We start from the raw sequence: 20,122 nt of genomic DNA on the forward strand, positions 1-20,122 counted from the left end.
CAATAATGAATAATAGTTTCACAAATAATAATCCTAATTCACGAATGTGCACTGAAGGGGCCTCGCATTACACAGCAGTAATAATTTTTCTGTCTGAAAAATAATAATCTGTCTGAAACATTACAGTTTAGCAATTTGGTAATTGTAGGAATCATGTCAACTCAACCAGAGGAACCCTGTTAAAAAATAGATTTTGATCATTTCATTTCTGGTGAAAGACATACATTTAAATGGATGAATCATTTTTTTTTTTTTTTTGAGTAATTCACTATCTTGTTTTGTGATGTTAAAATGACAGGGGTTTGGGGTTTTACCCTGAGACTTGGAGCCAAATTACAGGAGGGTAAAATGACTTGAGAAAGGTGGCAGGATCATTCATTTTTACACACAGACTGGTTGATCTATATAACTCTGTTTACTTTAGCAGTCTTTGTTTCATTATATGTCAGTGGTGACAGTTAAAGGTAGTTCCCCCCCAAGTTTGCATGCCTGTAACTAAAAAGTATGAAATAAATCATAATATCTTTCTAGATTTTGGTTTTGAACAAACTTTTCTTTTGGTATCTTAATTTTAAACGCCCTCGATCAATCGATCACAGAGATATGGGGATCTTAATGTGAGTGAACTGGTCAATTGTCCACATTTTCAGTCGTCAAAAACTAAATGTGGGTCACTTTCCATACAGTTGATACTGCCTAAATGGGAATGTCTAAAGAATCAATCATGTTGAAAATAAAAATGTTGTTTCCTTATATGAAAACAATTGCAGAACATTCCTGTCCGAGTGCCATACATATTATTTTCACCAAGTTTGCGTGCTTGTAACTCAAGAAGTATTAAATATTTCTCAATATGATTTTACATTCTAGTTCTTAGCAAACTTTTCTTTTGGTAAGCCTATGTTAAAATTGAAGGTTTGGTTCTATCCCATTGTATTGGGATCTCAATGACCCTCCTGCTGTTCAAATTGTTGGTCAAAATGTATTCACTTTGCACACTAATACTTATTGTCTCTAAAGGGGAATGAATAAATAATGTTGAAACTATGTAGCTTGGTTAAAAAAATACACTGAAATGGTCGAGTTGAGGCCCGTTAATTTGCTCTCAGAAGTCTGTTTGTAAGTGGAAAGAAACTTGGAATCATAGGTCTAGCCTACTCGCTAAAAAAAACATACAAAGTATTTTACTGTTGGCTATATACTGTATGTTTGGCTTCGATTAATATGATATTTATTTTCAAGATAAACCGTATATATATATATATATATATATATATATATATATATATATATATATATATATATATATATATATATATATATATATATATATATATATATATATAAAGTATTTCGTAAAAAAAAAGAAACAAAGAAGGTAATTAAAAAACAGCACGTGCCCAAATATTACCGTTGGGTGACTTTTATTTTGACGACGTCTCTTCCTGTGACGCTCGCTTCCTATGTGCTCAGTTTTGGTAATGTTTTGCTAACTTTGAGACGAACCAGCATTACAAACAGTAATTTTGTCTTGACACTGATTTGTTTGTAAGTATCATCGTTGCAGAACTTCTTGTTTGGTGAGACTTTCTCCCATTTTCCTGTCGGCGAGTAACGTTAGTAGAGATTCATGCCAGCTGTTTGCAGGATTTAATAACCCGTTTTTCCCTATAGAAGGCAATCATTATCCACTTTTAAAAACTATTCAATGCTAGTTACAATATTAAGAGTTATGCAGTAATATTTTGAATCAAAAAGGCATTTCATGCGTGTGTGTTTTGATTCGCAGTGTGTGGTGTAATGCTTCACAGAGGACAGATGTGATGTCTGCCTCTACAGCCATCGAGGATGTGGAGGATGAGGTGGAGTTTGTGTCTGTAAGTGTGTTTAAATGTCCCTGCCTTGATTTGTAATGTGGGTTATTAGGACAGTGTTGTGGATCTGGGTCTGATTGAGTCCTGGTGTTTCAGGAGGGCCCTCTGAGACCAGTGCTGGAGTGCATAGATCTGCTGAGTGATGGAGAGGATGAAGGAGGCCTGTCCGCTGCAGACACGGTGAGTTTCTTCACTCATGGCAGAGAATATAAAAGCTAAAGGTGGAGAAAGTGTGTGCACCATTTACGCACTGCCACAACACAAAAAACCCACATTTGGCAGAATGTCCAGGCTGCTCTTTTCCCATCATGATTCATACAGCCACATTACAACTTTGTGTGTGTGAGAAACAGGCTGAGATTTAAAGGGATACTAGTGTCATTATTTTCTTATTTTATTGTATTGTTGTGGCGCAGCATTATTCAATGTGTTGATGTAATTTCCACTGGAACAGAAAGACATGGTTAAAACCGGTATTAGGCTGTGTGTCCACCAAAGCATACAAAAAGTTTTCAATGGAAGTGCCGTGTTTTTAGAACGCTTAGAGCGTGAAGAGGCGCTGAGCGAGTATTTATTTTTTACTGGTCGCCGAAATTTGAAGAATGTTCAACTTTGAGTAAAAAACAGCTCTCATCAATGTCACTCTTCACCCAGCCGTCCAATCACAGTGGAGGAGGGGCGGGACAAATACACCAACCAACCGCCACATTCTGCTTGTACAACGCAACAGATGAAAACAAGCATCATAACGGAAAAAAGCATTTAAAACAAGAGCCAGAGCCAATTTTATGGTAAAAAATGGTAAATAGAATCAATACAGAAACAAACTATCTGTTAAATGAGATACTAGTAATACTTCCCCGCATATTCCATGTCATAACAAGCAAAGTCTCAACTGAAAAAACACTGCTCCTCCAAAACCGCATTCAAGCACCCACAGTGAGACATTTTTAGCAGAGCACCTAGCGTTTTGAGCCAGCTGAAAACGCCTCGCTGTGGGCACTTAAAAGTGTTTTTGGCAGAGCAGCGTTTGGTGGCCTTAGGGTTTAGATTATAAACAGCTCAGCAAGTGACATTGAGCTCGGTAAAGCCGCAGTTTCCTCATAATCTCTAACCGTTTCTCCTCCTAATCGCCATATTGCTTTAAAAGACAACATTTTGTGCAGAATTGAAACGGCCCTTTTTTTAAACGTTTTCTGGTCAAGGTTCAGATCCGCTCTGTGCTATTGTGTGTCTGGACCAGAGCTGTGGTGGCTCATTGATACTAATGTAAAACCAGACTGTCTGAATTTTCCCTATCCCCTATGAAGTGCACTGTCTGATCACTCCCTATCCCCTATGTAGGGCACTGTCTAATCGCTCCCTATCCCCTATATAGTGCACTGTCTGAATGTTCCCTATCCCCTATGTAGGGCACTGTCTGATCACTCCCTATCCCCTATATAGGGCACTGTCTGATCACTCCCTATCCCCTAAATGTAAAACCAGACTGTCTGAATTTTCCCTATCCCCTATGAAGTGCATAAGAGCACTCTGATTGCTCCCTATCCCCTATATAGTGCACTGTCTGATCGCTCCCTGTCCCCTATATAGGGCACTGTCTGATCGTTCCCTATCCCCTATATAGTGCACGGTCTGATCGCTCCCTGTCCCCTTTATAGTGCACTGTCTGATCGTTCCCTGTCCCCTATATAGTGCACTGTCTGATCTTTCCCTATCCCCTATATAGTGCACTGTCTGATCGTTCCCTATCCCCAATGTAGGGCACTGTCTGATCGTTCCCTATCCCCTATATAGTGCACTGTCTGATCGCTCCCTATCCCCTATATAGTGCACTGTCTGATCGCTCCCTGTCCCCTATATAGGGCACTGTCTGATCGTTCCCTGTCCCCTATATAATGCACTGTCTGATCTTTCCCTATCCCCTATATAGTGCACTGTCTGATCGTTCCCTATCCCCTATATAGTGCACTGTCTGATCGCTTCCTATCCCCTATATAGGGCACTGTCTGATCGCTCCCTATCCCCTATATAGGGCACTGTCTGATCGCTCCCTATCCCCTATATAGGGCACTGTCTGATCGCTCCCTATCCCCTATATAGGGCACTGTCTGATCGCTCCCTATCCCCTATATAGTGCACTGTCTGATCGTTCCCTATCCCCTATATAGGGCACTGTCTGATCGCTCCCTATCCCCTATATAGGGCACTGTCTGATCGCTCCCTATCCCCTATATAGGGCACTGTCTGATCGCTCCCTATCCCCTATATAGGGCACTGTCTGATCGTTCCCTATCCCCTATATAGGGCACTGTCTGATTGCTCCCTATCCCCTATATAGTGCACTGTCTGATCGCTCCCTATCCCCTATATAGTGCACTGTGTGTCAAAAAGCGTGTCACGCCAAATGCCCGAGAGTTGGCAACCCTGGTTAACAGTGTGTTAAAACATGTTAACAATAGTGGTGAAATTCATGCTAAAAAATGTTATCAACATGTTAAATCATGCTAGTGAAATGCTAATTCATAAGGTGAAAACATGTTAGAAACGCGAAATGCTAGCAAAATGTTTATTAATGCTTGCAACTTGTTAAAACATTTTAGCTATGTGTTAAATCATGTTAACAACATACCAATTCATGTTAACTATGTGGTAAAACATGTTAACAAAGTGTTAAATTCATGCTTAAACATGTTATCTTGTTTGTTAAATGTAATTCATAACTTTAAAACATGCTTGAATTTGTTGACACGTTAAACGTCGCGCTAAATCATGCTATCATCATGCTAATTCATGTTAACGTGTTAAAATGTGCTAGCAAAATGCAATGCAACGTCTTTCCCTTTCCACGTTAAAGCTTATAAAACTCTCATAAGGCCTTGTCAAGCCAACAAAGTTTGTCCCAACAATCAAGTTTTATTATTATTATTAATAATTGTATTATTGACCTAACTTGTTATTGTAAAATCTCCGGGTGTACTTATTAATTAATCTTATATTAGATTCAGCTGACAAAAACCGTTGGGGAATCCCTGCTTTGCATGTCAATATGAAATGACGTGAATGTTTACATCCTAATGTGTCTGAAAGACAAAAGCCTTCCACAGACTGTTATAAATAGCTGTTGTTTTATATTTTAAACTGTAATTTATTCCTGTGATCAAAGCTGAATTTTCAGCACCATTACTCCAGTCTCCAGGGGCGGGACGGTGGCTCAGTGGGTAGCAATGTTCTCCCGAGTCAGCGTGGGTTTCCTCCAGGCGCTCCCACACTAAAGACACCAAAGACATGCAGGTTAGGTGGATTGGACATGCCAAAATGGCCGTAGGAGTGTGTGTGAGTGAGTAAGGCCGTACAACCTGTGCCATATCCAATGTGTGTGAAGCAGACCCTGCAAATGAGCTGCAAATGTAAACTAACTCTAGGAAAATATAGATAACTGCAGTCTTCAGTGTCACAATCCTTCAAAAATCCCTCTAATGTGAGGACATGCTGCTCAAGAAACATTTCTGAACATCAGTGTTGAAAATGGTTGTTTTTGTGAACATTTTGATAGATTTGAAGTTCCAGTATTTATCTGAAATGTAATGTTTCACTGTGTAATGCTAATGCATCCTGGTGGACTGTGTTTGTTTTAAAGGGTGTGTGTTTGTGTGTGTTGTGCTCAGATTGAGGATCTGGTGAACCGGCAGCGGGCTCATGCTGTGTCCACGCTAGACAGACTGGCACGACAGGTCGCTGTGGAGAAACAGGAGAGGGCTGACAAGTCCAAAGCTTTCAAGGTTTGACTCTTCTCATTCCTTATGCAATCCGTAAAAAAATAAAAATAAATGTGTGTGTATTAGGGCTGGGCGATATGGAGGAAAAAATAATCTCTATCTTTACAGGAAAAAAGAACCCCCCAAAAACTACTGCAAAAACAAATATGCCAAATACCACAAATTCTTCTTTATTAGGCAGTTCATGTAGGAACAAAGTGCTTTTGCAACATTTAAAAAAAAAAAATCCCTGATAACTTAAATAATATTTTTTTTAATTGTAAAATAAAATAAATAATTCATATTGCCGTCTCTTTTCTCATAAGACACCCGGGATGTCGCGTTTTTCCCTCTTGGTTAAAACATGAATAGACCTATTCATCATAATCCCGTGATAAAGCTGACAAAATAATGATAATGATATTGCAATCATTTTTAAATGTCTTCAAATATGCATTTATTTTGACTCACGACTTTGAACTGCATAAACTGTCCGAAAACCATGCGATCAGTTAGACACAAAACATAAACTGACATGATTGCGACCGCGTCTCGCTCCAATAGTGTCAATCACCTGACTGTGGGTGAAACCTGTGATTTGAACTATGATGAACATTAATATTTCTTTATGAATATTAGCAAGCAGTTGTGTTAGAAGGAAAATCATGGTCTCTAAACTGAGTCTTGAACAACGCACCCGCTTGTCAACATAACTAGTCCTAACCTGGTTGCGGACGCCGCTGCCGTGTTCAATGAGACGACACGCGAGGGGAGGGGGGACAAAAGCAAGGAGGCGGGAGGCCCGCGAGCACTGCACAGAGAAGGCAAACAAGCAAAGTGGCGGAATCAGAAAATAAATATAAACAATATATCGATATATATACGATTGGTCAAAATCCTTATTGAGTTTAAAAAATATATAGATATATTTTAAATTTCGAGATATCGCCCACCCCTAGTGTGTATACACCGATCAGGCGTAACATTATGACTGCTGACAGGGGAAGTGAACAACACTGCACCTGTTAGTAGGTGGGATATATTACATTGTGTCGTAACTACCGCGACACGCGGTAAAAGGTATCTTCTCCTTGTTAGAGTTTTTGTCCTAACCAGCTGTGACGGCGACACACGATGATTCACTTTTAGTAACGGTTTCTATTTCTGCAACGTCGTGGCTGGAACACAGACACAAAACATGGCAATGATAATCCAGGTAGTGTTTATAATAAATCTTTATTTTCTTTAGCGCCTTTAAATGTACATCTCAAAGCACTTTATAGAACAGACAAAACAGTACACCAAATAAATAAAATAAAAAACAAAGGAAAATGGCAAAAAAAAAAAATTTTTTAAACCATATAACATTGATACAAACGTTCAATAAAAAGCTACCCCCCCACCCCAAAAAGAAGAGTTTTAAGGCTAGATTTAAAAATGCAGAGGGATTGAGCTTGTCTTATATCAATCGGTTAAGAATTCCATAATTTATGTGCTTTATTTAATTTTAAAATGTAGCCTGACAAGCCAGACCCACATCAAGATGTTTGGTCTGGGAACTCACCATTGACAGCTCAATCTGAGGGGCGGATAAACGGTTGTCTTTCAAACTCCCTCTGCACGCGATAGGATAGCGCTACAATCAACCAGAGCAACGGAGGTGAAGCAGAGCTCGCTGATAGATTAAACATTCGCTGTATCCGGTCGGCTAAACTCGGAACACATCTTCCCTTCTTAAGAATGACTTCAGTGCCGCTCTTTATTCTTTTCTCAGAGAAAAGCTTAACTCCAAGTCTTCCAGAGTCGCGGTCAAAGCTGATTCGAAAGACCGCCGTTCGCCAGTTTCTGTGTTTACTAGAAGCACGCAAACGCAACTCGGCCGTCGTCATTATGCCCCCGCCCACTGACTCTATCCACGATGTGATTGGCCCGGCAAGAGTTTGGTGATTACAGCTCAGAAGGGTATTGAGAGTTGCTAGACGACACTCGCGGGCAGATTAGATTTGCTGCCGCTAGGGGCATCTAGATTTCTAGGCTAGTTAAAACGTGTAATGTGACTGAATATCATTTAGTGCTCCCAGCTTTGTAACGTAGTCTTAGATAATTCACCTCAGATCTTGAAATTAAACAAATGGAAATGCAAACTTTCAAATTGTGAACAAACAAGTGTATTCTATGACAAATATTGTTTTAGTAACTCAGTATGTTTTTTAGTAATGTTTTAATGGTGTAATATTTGATTATCTAACGTTACTTATCTATTTCCTTGCGAGTGCTTTCAAGATTAATCTCTGCTGCCGTGCACTTGCGGCGAGAGCCCGCCCACACACTGTTCTGATTGGCTGTGGTTTTTGATTGATTTGTCGTGTCTGGTGTGGACAGACAAGTTGCTTGTCGCTGGAATCGTAATGTGTTGCGTGTAGTTAGGACACGATGTTAGAGAGCAAGTGAGCATTTTGTGTATTTTAATGTAAAGTAAAATGATTAATCGATTTTGGCTTGTAATTTTATAAATCTCAATTATACCTCTGGAGCCAAGGCTGCACCCTAGCAACAGCAAATTTAATTAATGTCATCTTGAAACTCTCCGTTGGCTTGCGAACTGGAAAAACCAAACTTCTTTCGTATCAGCTTTGACCGCGACTCTGGAAGACTTGGAGTTAAAGGGGTACTTCAGCGCTGGGAAGATGAATCTGTATTTAAACTGGGTCATCAATGTAGTAGAAATGTGAAATTATTTTTGAATTTGGTGCTTTCTAGACTGAGAAAAGACAGAAAATGTATTTTTGTCTCATGGGGATGAAAGACTACAATTCCCAGATTGCTTCGCTGCCCTGTGAGGCCATTCCCAAAGCCACCAACTTGATTACTGTGACTGAGTTGAAGACACTACAATTAAAAACTGAACGTGCCTGTTCAATATAATGAGTGAGTCACCGCGCGAGTCTCACAGCACTGAGCACTAACTGCAGGAGTGAGATAAATGAGCTGATGAGCTCTCGTGATGAGAGCTGAGGTAATCGCGCCTACACTCGCGGCATACATTCACAACGCGAGTTCAGTCTGGCGCGTTTCAGTTCATGCCTTTGAAAGCTTAACTTACATAGAAATTAATTTGAGAATTTAAAAGACTTACATTGCTCACCATAGCTCCGTTTAAATGAGTGCCTGTAGCTGCGAGCTGAGCTCTGAGTGTGATCTCCATCCCACATGCGCGGGTGTAAAACGTGGAAATGGCTCCCTCTGCTGGCTGTAGTCTTTAGCCTTTGGCCAAACATTCCTCCTATGATGCAAATATCGTCAATTTGCGTCATAGGAGGAATTTTTTCAGAAATAAAATGCATAAATCTCTTGTCTCAGGGAGATATGAGGGGGGAAAGCACAATCATTTGAATATACTCCAGGGTTTCTACTGATACAAAGCCATATGCTAATCGCTGAAGTAACCCTTTAAGCTTTTCTCTGAGAAAAGAACAAAGAACGGCACTGAAGTCATTCTTAAAAAGGGAAGATGTGTTCAGAGTTTAGCCGACCGGATACGGCGAATGTTTAATTATCAGCGAGCTCTGCTTCACCTCCGTTGCTCTGGTTGGTTGTAGCGCTATCCTATCGCGTGCAGAGGGAGTTTGAAAGACAACCGTTTATCCCGCCCCTCAGATTGAGCGGTCAATGGTGAGTTCCCAGACCAAACATCTTCTGGCTTGTCAGGCTAAAGGCTGCTGGAAAAAGTGTTGGGCTCTCTAGTGAATGTTTGGCATAATTGACTTTCTTACAGGAGTATTTTGTGATTTATACTGTAGGAGAAGATTATTTCACAGCAAGCACATGGGCGGCACGAGCTGTCGGTCAGCCGGAGTAACAATGACAGAGATGATGCCAAGCGTTGTGTGGACATTTGGCTCAAAATGCCAGGTCTGTAATGTTCTCTGTCTAATATGAGTGTGTGTGAGCGGTCAGTTCTTGTGCTCATGTTGTCTGGATGGCTCAGAATTACAGCCAGGCTCCATTAACCCCTGCTCACTGTGGAGACGCAGATCGGCTCCGGCTGCAGCACGGCTTTCCCCTCAGACCTGCCCGGTTATCAACTGCGGCAGAGTCTACGACAACGTGCCTTTGCTCGAGGGTCATCTTAAACGGTTGCAAAATTGCTTTCCTTTGTTTACAGTTGAATTAAAATAATTGCAAATTCACAATTGAGTAAATTCATCTTTCATTGACAGCTTTGATCATTCACCCTGTGACCCCACTATCACCCTGAAAGGCAACCCCTCTTCTCTCTACGCCTGTGTGGCCTGTGGACGCCACTTTAGCTCTAAAGAGTCATGGACGGATCACCTGGAGTCTAAGGTTTGCATTTTTATTCATATTTTCAGCTTTCATGTGGTCATTTAATACCCCTCCCCCCAATACAAACATGTTAAGGCATCTATCTAAACTTAATATGTTTAATAGTGTTCATTTTTAACATTAATGCCTTTTAGTCAAAAGACGATATTATCTTCTTGTATCAACGATATCAGATATTTTGCCAATGGATGATGCCTTTGACAATATAATGGCGATAAATGGCTTGTTTTATTCTCATTATTTATTTATTATGACTATAAGGCTAGTATTCTTATTAATGTTAATTTATACTTTGCCTCCTCTAATTTTGTTACGACATCACCAGATAACCACACTAGCGACAGCGATCTGCACATAGAATTGACTCCTCAAAGAAAATGTTTTGTAAACACAATGCAAAACTCCATTCTGCATCAAAATTGAATTGCAAAGTGATCTATTCACACGATGTCAAGAGTGTGTTGTACGAGACGCATCTTATACAGCTGTTTCTTTAGTCAAAATGAAAATGTCATTATTGCGTGTCAGTGTTTTGTTTCCACAGCACATAAAAAACACATTTATTAATACTAAAAACAATACAATAATACATTATGTTCAAGTCTAAATGCATCACAACACAAATAGTTAAAACCAGAGATTATCTCAAAAGATCGAAGACAAATGTGCAATATTACCTGTTTAATGTTTTTACTTGTCTTTTAATGGAAATCATTTGAAAAAGACATGGCATTAATAATGCTTTGTCTCTTGTGCTTGTTGTCATCTGTAGGTGTCGTCCTCTGAGGCTAATGGCCACAGCCGTTCCCAGACCTATCAGCTGATTGTATGCTTTGCATGTCCTGCCTGTTACCTCCTCTTCAACATCAGGGACGAATGCCTTCAGCACATGTCTGCAAAAAACCACTTCACTCAGACCATCTCTCTCTTTGGTGTGTGGTCTTATCAAGTCAAAACTGCACATGCATCATGATCATTCCAGGACTGTAAACATATGACTGGATGACACTGCTAAAAAACACATCTTGACATTTTTCTCCTGTGTCTTTGACCTTTCCATTCAGAAATATCAAAATTCAGCTTTCTGATAATTTTTATTAATAGATTTGTTTGGAAAATGTTCCTTAATCTTGCATTTCATGTTTTGGCTTCCAGAAGCAAACCCATCATCAGCCGTGCCTGTGCCAGTTCCCCGTTACGCAAAGAACCGCTTAATCGCTCTCTGTAAGGATATCAGCTTCAACGTCAAGTGCACCGTCTGCTCTAAGGTGCTTGCCTCGCATATGGAGGCCAGAGCACACTTCAAGTAAGTTAATAGTATTTATATGTTCGCTTGGATTGAAAGTGTCCCTATTATGCTGTTATAAGACTCCTAATTTCACCTACAAAAGGTTTACATGGTACTGAAGTCAATACTTTTGACAACTCTACAATCTGTATTTAAAAAATGTGATGATACCAGCATTCCCATACGATGCCCTCTAGCATTTTGAGCACTGTTGACAGATTCTTAAACACCTTTGATTGGCCATTGTGTCCACACAATATATGGCTCTGATTGGCCATTGTGTTCACGTGCAACATATATGCCTGTGATTGGCCATTGTGTTCACATGCTCAACATGTATGTCTGTGATTGGCTACAATGATTCAACGCTCTTCACTGAGTGCTTATGTAACAGAGGCCAGCTGGTAGTAGTTGCTGTGCAAGTAAACCTCACTCCTCTGACCTCAAGAGATGCTCTAGCGACTGACGCTAGAGGTTGCAGCCTTTAGCCTCCTTGTTAGAGTGTCCGACTCTCATGCCGGCGGACCCGGGTTCAAGTCCCGGTCCGAACAGTAGGGGTTACACTTACACAGGTATACACAGGAGCTTTTGAAAGCAGGCGTCTAGCATCGAATATATTAGGGATCTACTGATAGACCTCCCTTTAAACGTTCCTGTGTTTAGCTATGCAAGTGTTCTGTGAGGAGCGTTGATCATTGTAGCCAATCACAGACATAAATGTTGAGCATGTCAACACAATGGCTAATCAGAAGAATCTGTTCGACAGCGCTCAAAATGCTAGAGGGAAATGCTGGTACTGTCGCATCCACTTGGTACCGAAGTTGTTACTTTCGACAAAACCATTTACATGCATCAAAGGTAAAAAAAAACACTTACATTTTCTCATTGTCTGAAACGGTTCAGTCAAGTCTCTCTAAAGTAATCTTTGCTCTGCTCTGATTGGTCAGATGGCTCAGTCTGTTGTGATTGGTCAACCGCTTACAGCCCTTGTCGGAAACCAAACGCTCATTAGCATATCTGAATTTTAGCTTCTTTGGCTTCCTCAGCACTTGATGCATATTGATATGAATAGTAGCGATGGCATCCGTTTTACCATATCAATTCCTCCGTATTCATTGCAGCGTGCTATTCATGTCCGACTCCATTTTCATTATTATTTTCGTGGCTACAAAGTGCATGGGGAAGCCGCTGCCTTCTCCTCTATCATTGGTGGTTATGGCATACCAACTTGGTGCATTACCGCCATCAGGTGTGGAGCACGTCATTCACTTAACACAGGGTGTCCGCGGGGTTTTAAAAAGTATTAAAAAGTGATAAATCAAAATTTTCAAATTTAGGCCATTAAAAGTGTTAAATGTGCTCTCAGAGGTATTATTTTTTCCAAATAAGGTATTATTTTTTCAGACTATCAGGTGTCCTATTCTATTGAAATTCTATCTGCGTTCGCGTTAGTTCGTTTAGATATAGGCTTCAGCATATCTGGGCACATAATCAAAGATTGTTTGTCTCCGTCTCAACGTGTGTTTGATGCTGACATCATATTCAGCGGCCGTTCGGCATCAACTCAGAGCACTGCGCGCTCAACAGAAGTGGCTGGCTTACGTTTTATTTTAGACTTGCTTCAAGGCATATCTTCAACATCTATCCCCATAAGAGCAATATTAAATGATTTATCCGTGTGTCTGTCTGCTCTTAAAGGGACAGCAGCCAATAAAGCTTCCTGTCAGTAAAGTTAAAGAACAAAGGGAAAAGAGAAAATGACTCGCTGCTCTTGACTAAATAACTTTTGTAGCTTTAATAAGGATGAACTATTTAATTTATAGTTTATGCAGTGCAGACTGCGTATAACTTTGATAACTATTACATTTCTGTATATTTCCTAACTGTTAAGACAGGAAGGGCAGGAGTAAACATGACATTTATTATGGGTTTATGTTAGCATTGTTTTAAGTTTACTCAAATTAAAAACTGTTACATTTTTGAAGCCTAATAATAAATGTAAAATAAAATAAAAATCAGTCGCTGTATTAATATCAGTAATACTGGCCTTCATTCATAAAAAGATGCCATTTAAACAAGTATTTAAAATATACTGTCTTTTTGTTCCTACATTAATTTGATTAACTGTGAAATTATTATATTAAAAAATATATTAAAAACGTACAAAAACATTTATTTTTTATTGCGACTAATCACAGAAAAAATTTGTGATTATTCGATTTTAAAGTTTTTAATCGATTGACAGCACTAGTTTTTAGTATTTTGTTAAATTCAACAACTTATCACAGTTATAGAAATGTAATATTTGGCTCAGGTTTTGTTGTTGGAAAAAAAACACTAAATAATTTAATTGCTGAATTACCAATTATTAATTGAATCAAACGTGTATGCAGTAATGCTTCTCCTTAACCAACCTTTGTGAATGTTGAGATGTATTTTACTGTCTGAATGATAACATAACAGATTTCCTCCTGCTGTCCATTCTAAATATTCTTTTTTGTATGTTATATATGTCAAAATCTGTGTAAATAATAGAAAGGTCGCTGATTAACACTTGCAATTCAGTGTTGTGATGGCTTTAAAAAATATTCTTAAGGTAGTAAAAAAGGTATTAAAAAGTAGTAAATTTAACTTAAGGGTTGCTGTATATACCCTGTAACAGGAGAGCATAAAGACACAGGGCAACTAGAATTGAGTTCAAAATCGAAACATATAGTTCATTTATATAAACACCATATTTGTGTATATAGTTGGTATCAGTGTTTTTATGATTTCTGGTCCCGCCCACTCCCGCTGAAATTAGTTTTTTCTCCCGTCACAATCGTATATTAAATAGTTATTTTTGTTTCCCATGACCCGTGGGATTCCCGAAAAAATGTCAGCCTCTAGTGCTTAGAACTTTTCAGCAATTCTGTGAAGCTCGCTTAACTTACTAGAACTTAGTTTCAAATTTTATTTTAGCTCAACGCTTATTCTTACTCCAATTTCAAATTATTACATTTATATTAAACTTATGATAAATTTTGATTATGCATACGTTTCAATTTGATTATTTGGGGTAAACTTTCAATTATTCTTTCATCAGGGACTCGATGCTGCACAATCACACGCCCCGGGTAATGTGGATTCCACGGACGCAAACTCGCCAGTCTGATCCATGTCACATAATAAATACATAACATAAATTGCTCAAAGATGACTCTAAGACACAGTGGAGACCCACACAGCGGTGTGTGTGGGGGTTTCTGGCCACAGAATTTCCCAAATGGCTGCTCTGCCACTTTCCCTTATATACCAGGGTTAGAACAAATGGATTGTAAATATTTACTACACAAACACCTGGTTTCGGACTCCAATCGGCATTACGTTGTGAAAGTGCGGACTCGGAGGAAGACCGTGAGGGTTTAGGGTGCCATTTGGGACAGGGCCTCAAGGAGATATGAGGGGGGAAGCACGGTCATTCGAATAAACTACCGGACTTGTACAGATACGTACAAAGCTTAATGCTAATCACTGAAGTAACCCTTTAGGTGACCTATTGTTCACAAGCTGTTTTATTGACTTGGTACTGCGGTTGAAACTGAATGAGTGATTACATGAGTCATGATACGGATTTCGGTTAGCTGTACTGTATCTTTCGATATATCTTTTGATTTTCATTCAGTTTTTTTTAGATATAACTTAAATTAAAGTGGGAGATGAACTGAGGCACAGTTCACGTCACATTTAGAGCATCAAAACGACATTTATTGTTTGATTTTCATGATAAAATGGGCATAATTTGAAAGATGACACTTTTTTTTTTAATAAGTAAAGCATAGTGCTACCTGTGATTATTGCACTACAAATAATGTGTAGTGTAGGAAATACAGCCGGCTTTTATGAAGCAATTTTTTTTTAAATGCTATCGCACTATTGTCGTGTTAACTTGCCCTAAATCAAAACAATCAGTTGATGGCCAATAGTGAAAATAATCGCTTTCATCTGCCTATACATCAGTGCATCTCTAGCCTTTCTTGCAATGCATTTCATTAATTTAAGGGGGACTATCAATGTCAAAAAGTTAATGAAAAACAAATTAAAGTTAAAAATAAGAGACCCAAAAGTATATTCAGGGCAAACTGAATGATAGTCAAGAATGTAAATTTAATGAATAAATCAGGATCTACAGTGTCTGTAGTATGCATACTGTGCACACTAAGCACATTTTACTGTGCATTTTTCTAGATGACCAATTCTATTACTAAATAAACCGTATACAGCAGAGCAGACTGAAGATTCCCATTTTAATCCCATTCCATCCAAAGTGCACCTTTGCAACTTTTATTGTGCACTTAATATACGCTTGTTGTTTTGTTTCCCAGTGTGCACTGCAGACATGGCTGCGCTATTGCCACTGCCGACCAAAGCGTGGCTGACGTCATGAGGAAGATGGCGGTCATAGGTCAGTGCTCCTCATGCATCAAACCTTTTCTTAGCGTGGATCAGATGGAGGAGCACAAAGAGCGCATGAAACATGAGGTGGAGAGGGTCGGCAGCATGGCCAGGGCCCTCCTTCACTACAGCAACTACTGTGAAATCCGAAACGCTCAGAAGCTGAGCATGGCACGTGGGGCCAAAGAGAATCTGAATAACTCAGATGGGCATTTAGCCAAGCGAAAAAGACGAGCTAGCTTAGATTCGCAAGCCAAATCAGGAAAACGGTTACAGCTGGCCTGGTTCTGCGAATGCGGTCTACGCTTCACAGAGGAGGAGACTGTAAGAAAACACATCCAGGCGGCGAATCAAATCTTTCACATATGTGGGGTCTGTGGCAAGTTAATGGGCGATTTGTCCATAACGCGCTTGCATATGAGCCGGTTCCACGGTGGCGCTCATTTGTCCAACTTCCTTTTCCACTGCAGGATGTGCAAGGTGGAAATGCCAAGGATGGAAGACATCATGGCCCATGTTGGTGTGAGCCACAGAGGTCACAGCTACTACCAAGAAAGGGAAGACACCGTAGACGACCGTGTCTCTTCTAGTATGTCCCCTAAACCGTCCACCAGTGCGGCAAGCAAAATACTCAGGCCAGCCAGTTCCTCTTGCGCCTCGCCTCCGAAAGCCGAGTCTTGGCTCTGTCGAATGTGTGAGGACCTCTTCGACTCTGAGGCAGCGGTGCGGGCGCACTGCGGCGATTTAAATAGCCACAGTTTCCAGAGGTTTGCCTGTGGTCACTGTCCGCAGAAGTTTTTCAAAGAGTCCACCCTACGGCGTCATTGCGCCAACGAGCACGGTGGCGACATCGTCCTCCGCTACTTCTGCGGACTCTGCGAAAGCATGCTGTACGACACCGAGAACGAGTTTCAGGAGCACTACAACGGCCTGCATAGCCAAGATTACTACCGCTTGGAAACTGCTCCGAATAATTCCCAGGAAAACGCTGTCGAGAGTCCCGTGGCGAGTACAAGCCCTTCCCAGCTTTGTCCTTGCATGGGCTCTGAGAAATGCAAAGAGGAAAGGAAAGCAGTTTTCACAAAGTGCATGAAACAGTTGTCCACCGAAAATAAATGCAGCTACTGCTGCCGTCACTGCGACAAAAACACGCCCGCATACGCGGAGATGAAGACGCACATCCTCCTGCAACACAAGACCCAGGGGAGTGAGAAAAGTTTTGATGTTCTGTGCACCGTTTGCTCACAGAGTCACAAAGATGTACCCAGTTTCCATTCACACTACCATAAGCATCACTGCCGGTCAGAGCCTTGCGCTGGTTCCCGATCCAACGGCACAGGAGAGAAACAAGCCCCCGCCGGCAACATCATAAATGCAGAGGAGATCTTCCCTCAGAGTAATGGTGAGTTTTATGGAGTATCAAGTTACTGGCTTAATGGAGATGCTTATAGATTGGTGCTGGTATGACTTCCCTTTGTAGGCCAACTAGGGCTGTCACTTTTTATTCGATATTCGAATATGCAATCACACATGACATTAAATATCCGTAAACGAACTATAAATAAACTATCCGGTTTTTAAAGTGCTTTTTTTTTTTACACTCTATAGGTGCTTTTACATGGAGCACTGTAATCAGTTTAAGATGCCCAAACCGAATGAAATTGTTATCGGTTTGAGAGGGGTGGGATAAACCTTTTCATGAACCGATCAAACAAAAAATGTCACTATGTAAGCGACCTGACCGGATTAATTTTGTGATGATCTACAGCGCGCGCCTTCACCACTGAAGAGCACGCCTTGTGCTCTCACCAGGCTATAATGTTGACAAGAGAGGAAAGTTCATTTTTCTGAGGGGTAAACTTTTTTATTTTGTACAAAGTTATGAAGATAATGTTGGAATAATGACACAGACACAGCCTGGCTACACTCTCTCATCTTGACAGCGTTTGTCCAAGGCACTTTTTACTTCAACTGTGCCTGACAGAAGAATGTATTTTTTCTGAGATGATTACACTTTACAACAAATAAATAGCTTTTATAAAACCGTAAAAGTCCTGGTGTCCGTTGAGAGTTGCTATTGCAACCGTGAACACATTCAGCTGCTGGAGAGGACAGCGGCGACATTTCTGATGCGGCAGACAAACTGTCACAGCATGTCACAACATGATTGAAAGTCAGCAAATGTAAACCCCAGATTTACATAAATCGATAAAATTAGATAACGTCTCATGTAAACAGTCCACTGAATCTTTCAATCGTAATGACAAAGTGGATGTAAAAGTGGCTTATGATTAGACGGTTTGTTTTTTATTTTATTGTTTGCCATCTCATCCAATAGAGGGCGCTCTAAACGTATTGTAGCGTTTATTTCCGAATATATTCGAATACATTGCTTGATATTTGATATCCGTTTGAATTAGATTTTTCTCAAAAATGCCAGCCCTAAGGCCAACCGGCAGTTCCTTCGATAAAAACCCAATTGGATTTTACCATAGGCTTTTGGATTATCACCAAAAAAAAAACAGCTCTGTGATCAACAAAAGGTTGATAATATTTGCATGTTTTGTCCATCAAGATAATTAGCACAGATGAACACAACTTTTATTAATTTTGAAGCCTAAATGCAGTCGCCAGAAGTAAAAAGCTAAAGGAAGGCTATAAACGGCCTACACCATGTTCGTTCTACTTCAGCGTCACCATCCCTAAGGTTGCCAAAATTCTTTCAGTTTTTATCTCAAAATATTTTTTCAAATTTTTTTGAGTTAAGGTCCTTTCACACTGGATGTGATTTTTACACGTGAATAATTTGTACAATGGTTTCATTTTTTGATCAGCTGCTTGTTCTATACTGAACACAATGTGCTGGGGTGAGAACAATTATTTTTTCCGCTTCAATGCCGTTCTTTTTTAACTCTCGCAGCGACAGAAAAGGCTTCAACTAATCACATACAAGAAAATAAAGGTGATGAAATGTCCAGTAGATGTCATTAGCTTTTCAGTCAACATTAACCTTTGCCAGGTATCGCATGTCTCCTGTGGTGTACATGCAAGGCTCTGTAGACTACAGACAACGATAACAACCTTTTGAGAAACCTAATTGGCTCAGCGACTATGGAAAGTGAATGTGTTTCCGTCAGTACGACTGTGACACTTGAATGTTTACATTGTGACTGAACTGGAAACAGCTGCTCTGAATCGATTGGTTCCCTGAAGTGTGTGGTTTGTCTCGTCAGATGCGGTGCTGCGGTCTGGAGGAGCTCCTCAAACTGTCCCACGGACATTCGGAAGTAAGTGCAGAACCGGCCATGATAAAGTTTTAGCACCTGTACAAGATTAGCATGCTCCGTTTGGGTGCACCCAAAACCTTATCGAAAATGAAAAGCTCATCTTCACTGGACGATGAGGCATCTAGGTTTACTCAGCTGTCACCCGAATGTTTTTTAATGACAAATTCTCAAAATTGTCAATAAAAAGCAAGTATCCAAGTAAACATAGTTGGTTATGTGTTAAGTGAGTGTGAACAGTTGATAAAGTGTGTATCAGTATATCAGATCTGTGCATTCACTCTTAAAGTGACAGCAGCCTAATATTCCTGCTGCTGTCTGTTTTTTATGTTAATAAAACAACAAAAGCACTCGCTGCTTTAAACCTTTGTAACTTTATGATGGGTTAATTAATAAGGATGTTTAATACAGTGAAGAGTATGCGGTTATTTGTATTTATTTGAGCTTTTGCTTGTAATTTGATGATTTGCTCTTATTTTATTACTGAGAGTTTACTTGTCTTTAATGTTTTAAATGTTGTAGTTATGCTAGTAGTTTTAGATGTGGTATGGAAATTGGAATAGAGAATTGTGAATCTTCACTGATATTTAAAATGTTGGTGTCATAACTGTTTCATGGTCGGTAAAAAATATTTACGGTAAAATATTTAAAAATATTAATGATTTTCTTAAGTCACCGGCCATTGGCAGGTAAAGAGAGAGTTTCATTTTTCCTGAAAGTTAATGTGTGCTCTATAAGTGCAAATTAACAGATAATATCCTAGTAATATGTATGATCATAAGCAACTAGTTCACAGTGAGAATCGGACCCTAGTGTTACCATGGATTGGTTATCCGTTAAAATCCCACTTCCAGTCTGGACAAGTTTGACTGAATTTGCTTTTCGCGATTTTAAAAATAATGCTTGCACGTGTTTTTAGTTGAACCGTTTTGTGCAATAACAGTAAAAAGGTTATTGTCGTTTTTTCAGAGGTGGAGTTTAAAGATGTAAAGAATGCCATCACCTCAAGTGCTGTCGATGTTAAAAAAGTAGAGCATGTGTCACAAGATTTTGAAGATGGAGGTAGGGTTTCACCTTTCTCTTCTCTGGTGTTATTTATTTCGCTACTTCCATATTTCTTTTTAGATTTGCAATGTT

At 39.8% G+C, this 20,122-nt stretch overlaps 1 protein-coding gene across 2 annotated transcripts; it reads left to right on the top strand.

Moving 5' to 3' along the window:
- Positions 1-1,404: 1,404 nt before the first annotated feature.
- Positions 1,405-19,053, top strand: znf451 (zinc finger protein 451). 2 transcript variants are annotated; one of them, XM_067421337.1, is made up of 11 exons: positions 1,405-1,548; positions 1,790-1,877; positions 1,971-2,054; positions 5,543-5,656; positions 9,433-9,544; positions 9,621-9,768; positions 9,853-9,979; positions 10,752-10,911; positions 11,135-11,285; positions 15,632-17,103; positions 18,935-19,053. In XM_067421337.1, the coding sequence occupies exons 2-11, from the start codon at positions 1,824-1,826 to the stop codon at positions 19,036-19,038; spliced, it is 2,526 nt and encodes an 841-aa protein (XP_067277438.1). In that variant the 5' UTR covers positions 1,405-1,548; positions 1,790-1,823; the 3' UTR covers positions 19,039-19,053. The 2 variants fall into 2 exon arrangements, with proteins under 2 accessions (XP_067277438.1, XP_067277439.1); XM_067421338.1 differs by having other exon boundaries at positions 1,435-1,580.
- The last annotated feature ends 1,069 nt before the right edge of the window (positions 19,054-20,122 follow it).

Source organism: Pseudorasbora parva, chromosome 17, assembly GCF_024679245.1.
Source record: "Pseudorasbora parva isolate DD20220531a chromosome 17, ASM2467924v1, whole genome shotgun sequence".
NCBI classification, from domain to species: domain Eukaryota; kingdom Metazoa; phylum Chordata; class Actinopteri; order Cypriniformes; family Gobionidae; genus Pseudorasbora; species Pseudorasbora parva.

Coding starts and splice junctions, on each gene's coding strand:
- znf451 (XM_067421337.1), top strand. CDS start 1,824: ATGTCTGCCTCTACAGCCATCGAGGATGTGGAGGATGAGGTGGAGTTT. Junction 9,545..9,620: donor CATTTGGCTCAAAATGCCAG/GTCTGTAATGTT, acceptor TGGATGGCTCAG/AATTACAGCCAGGCTCCATT. Junction 11,286..15,631: donor GAGGCCAGAGCACACTTCAA/GTAAGTTAATAG, acceptor TTTGTTTCCCAG/TGTGCACTGCAGACATGGCT.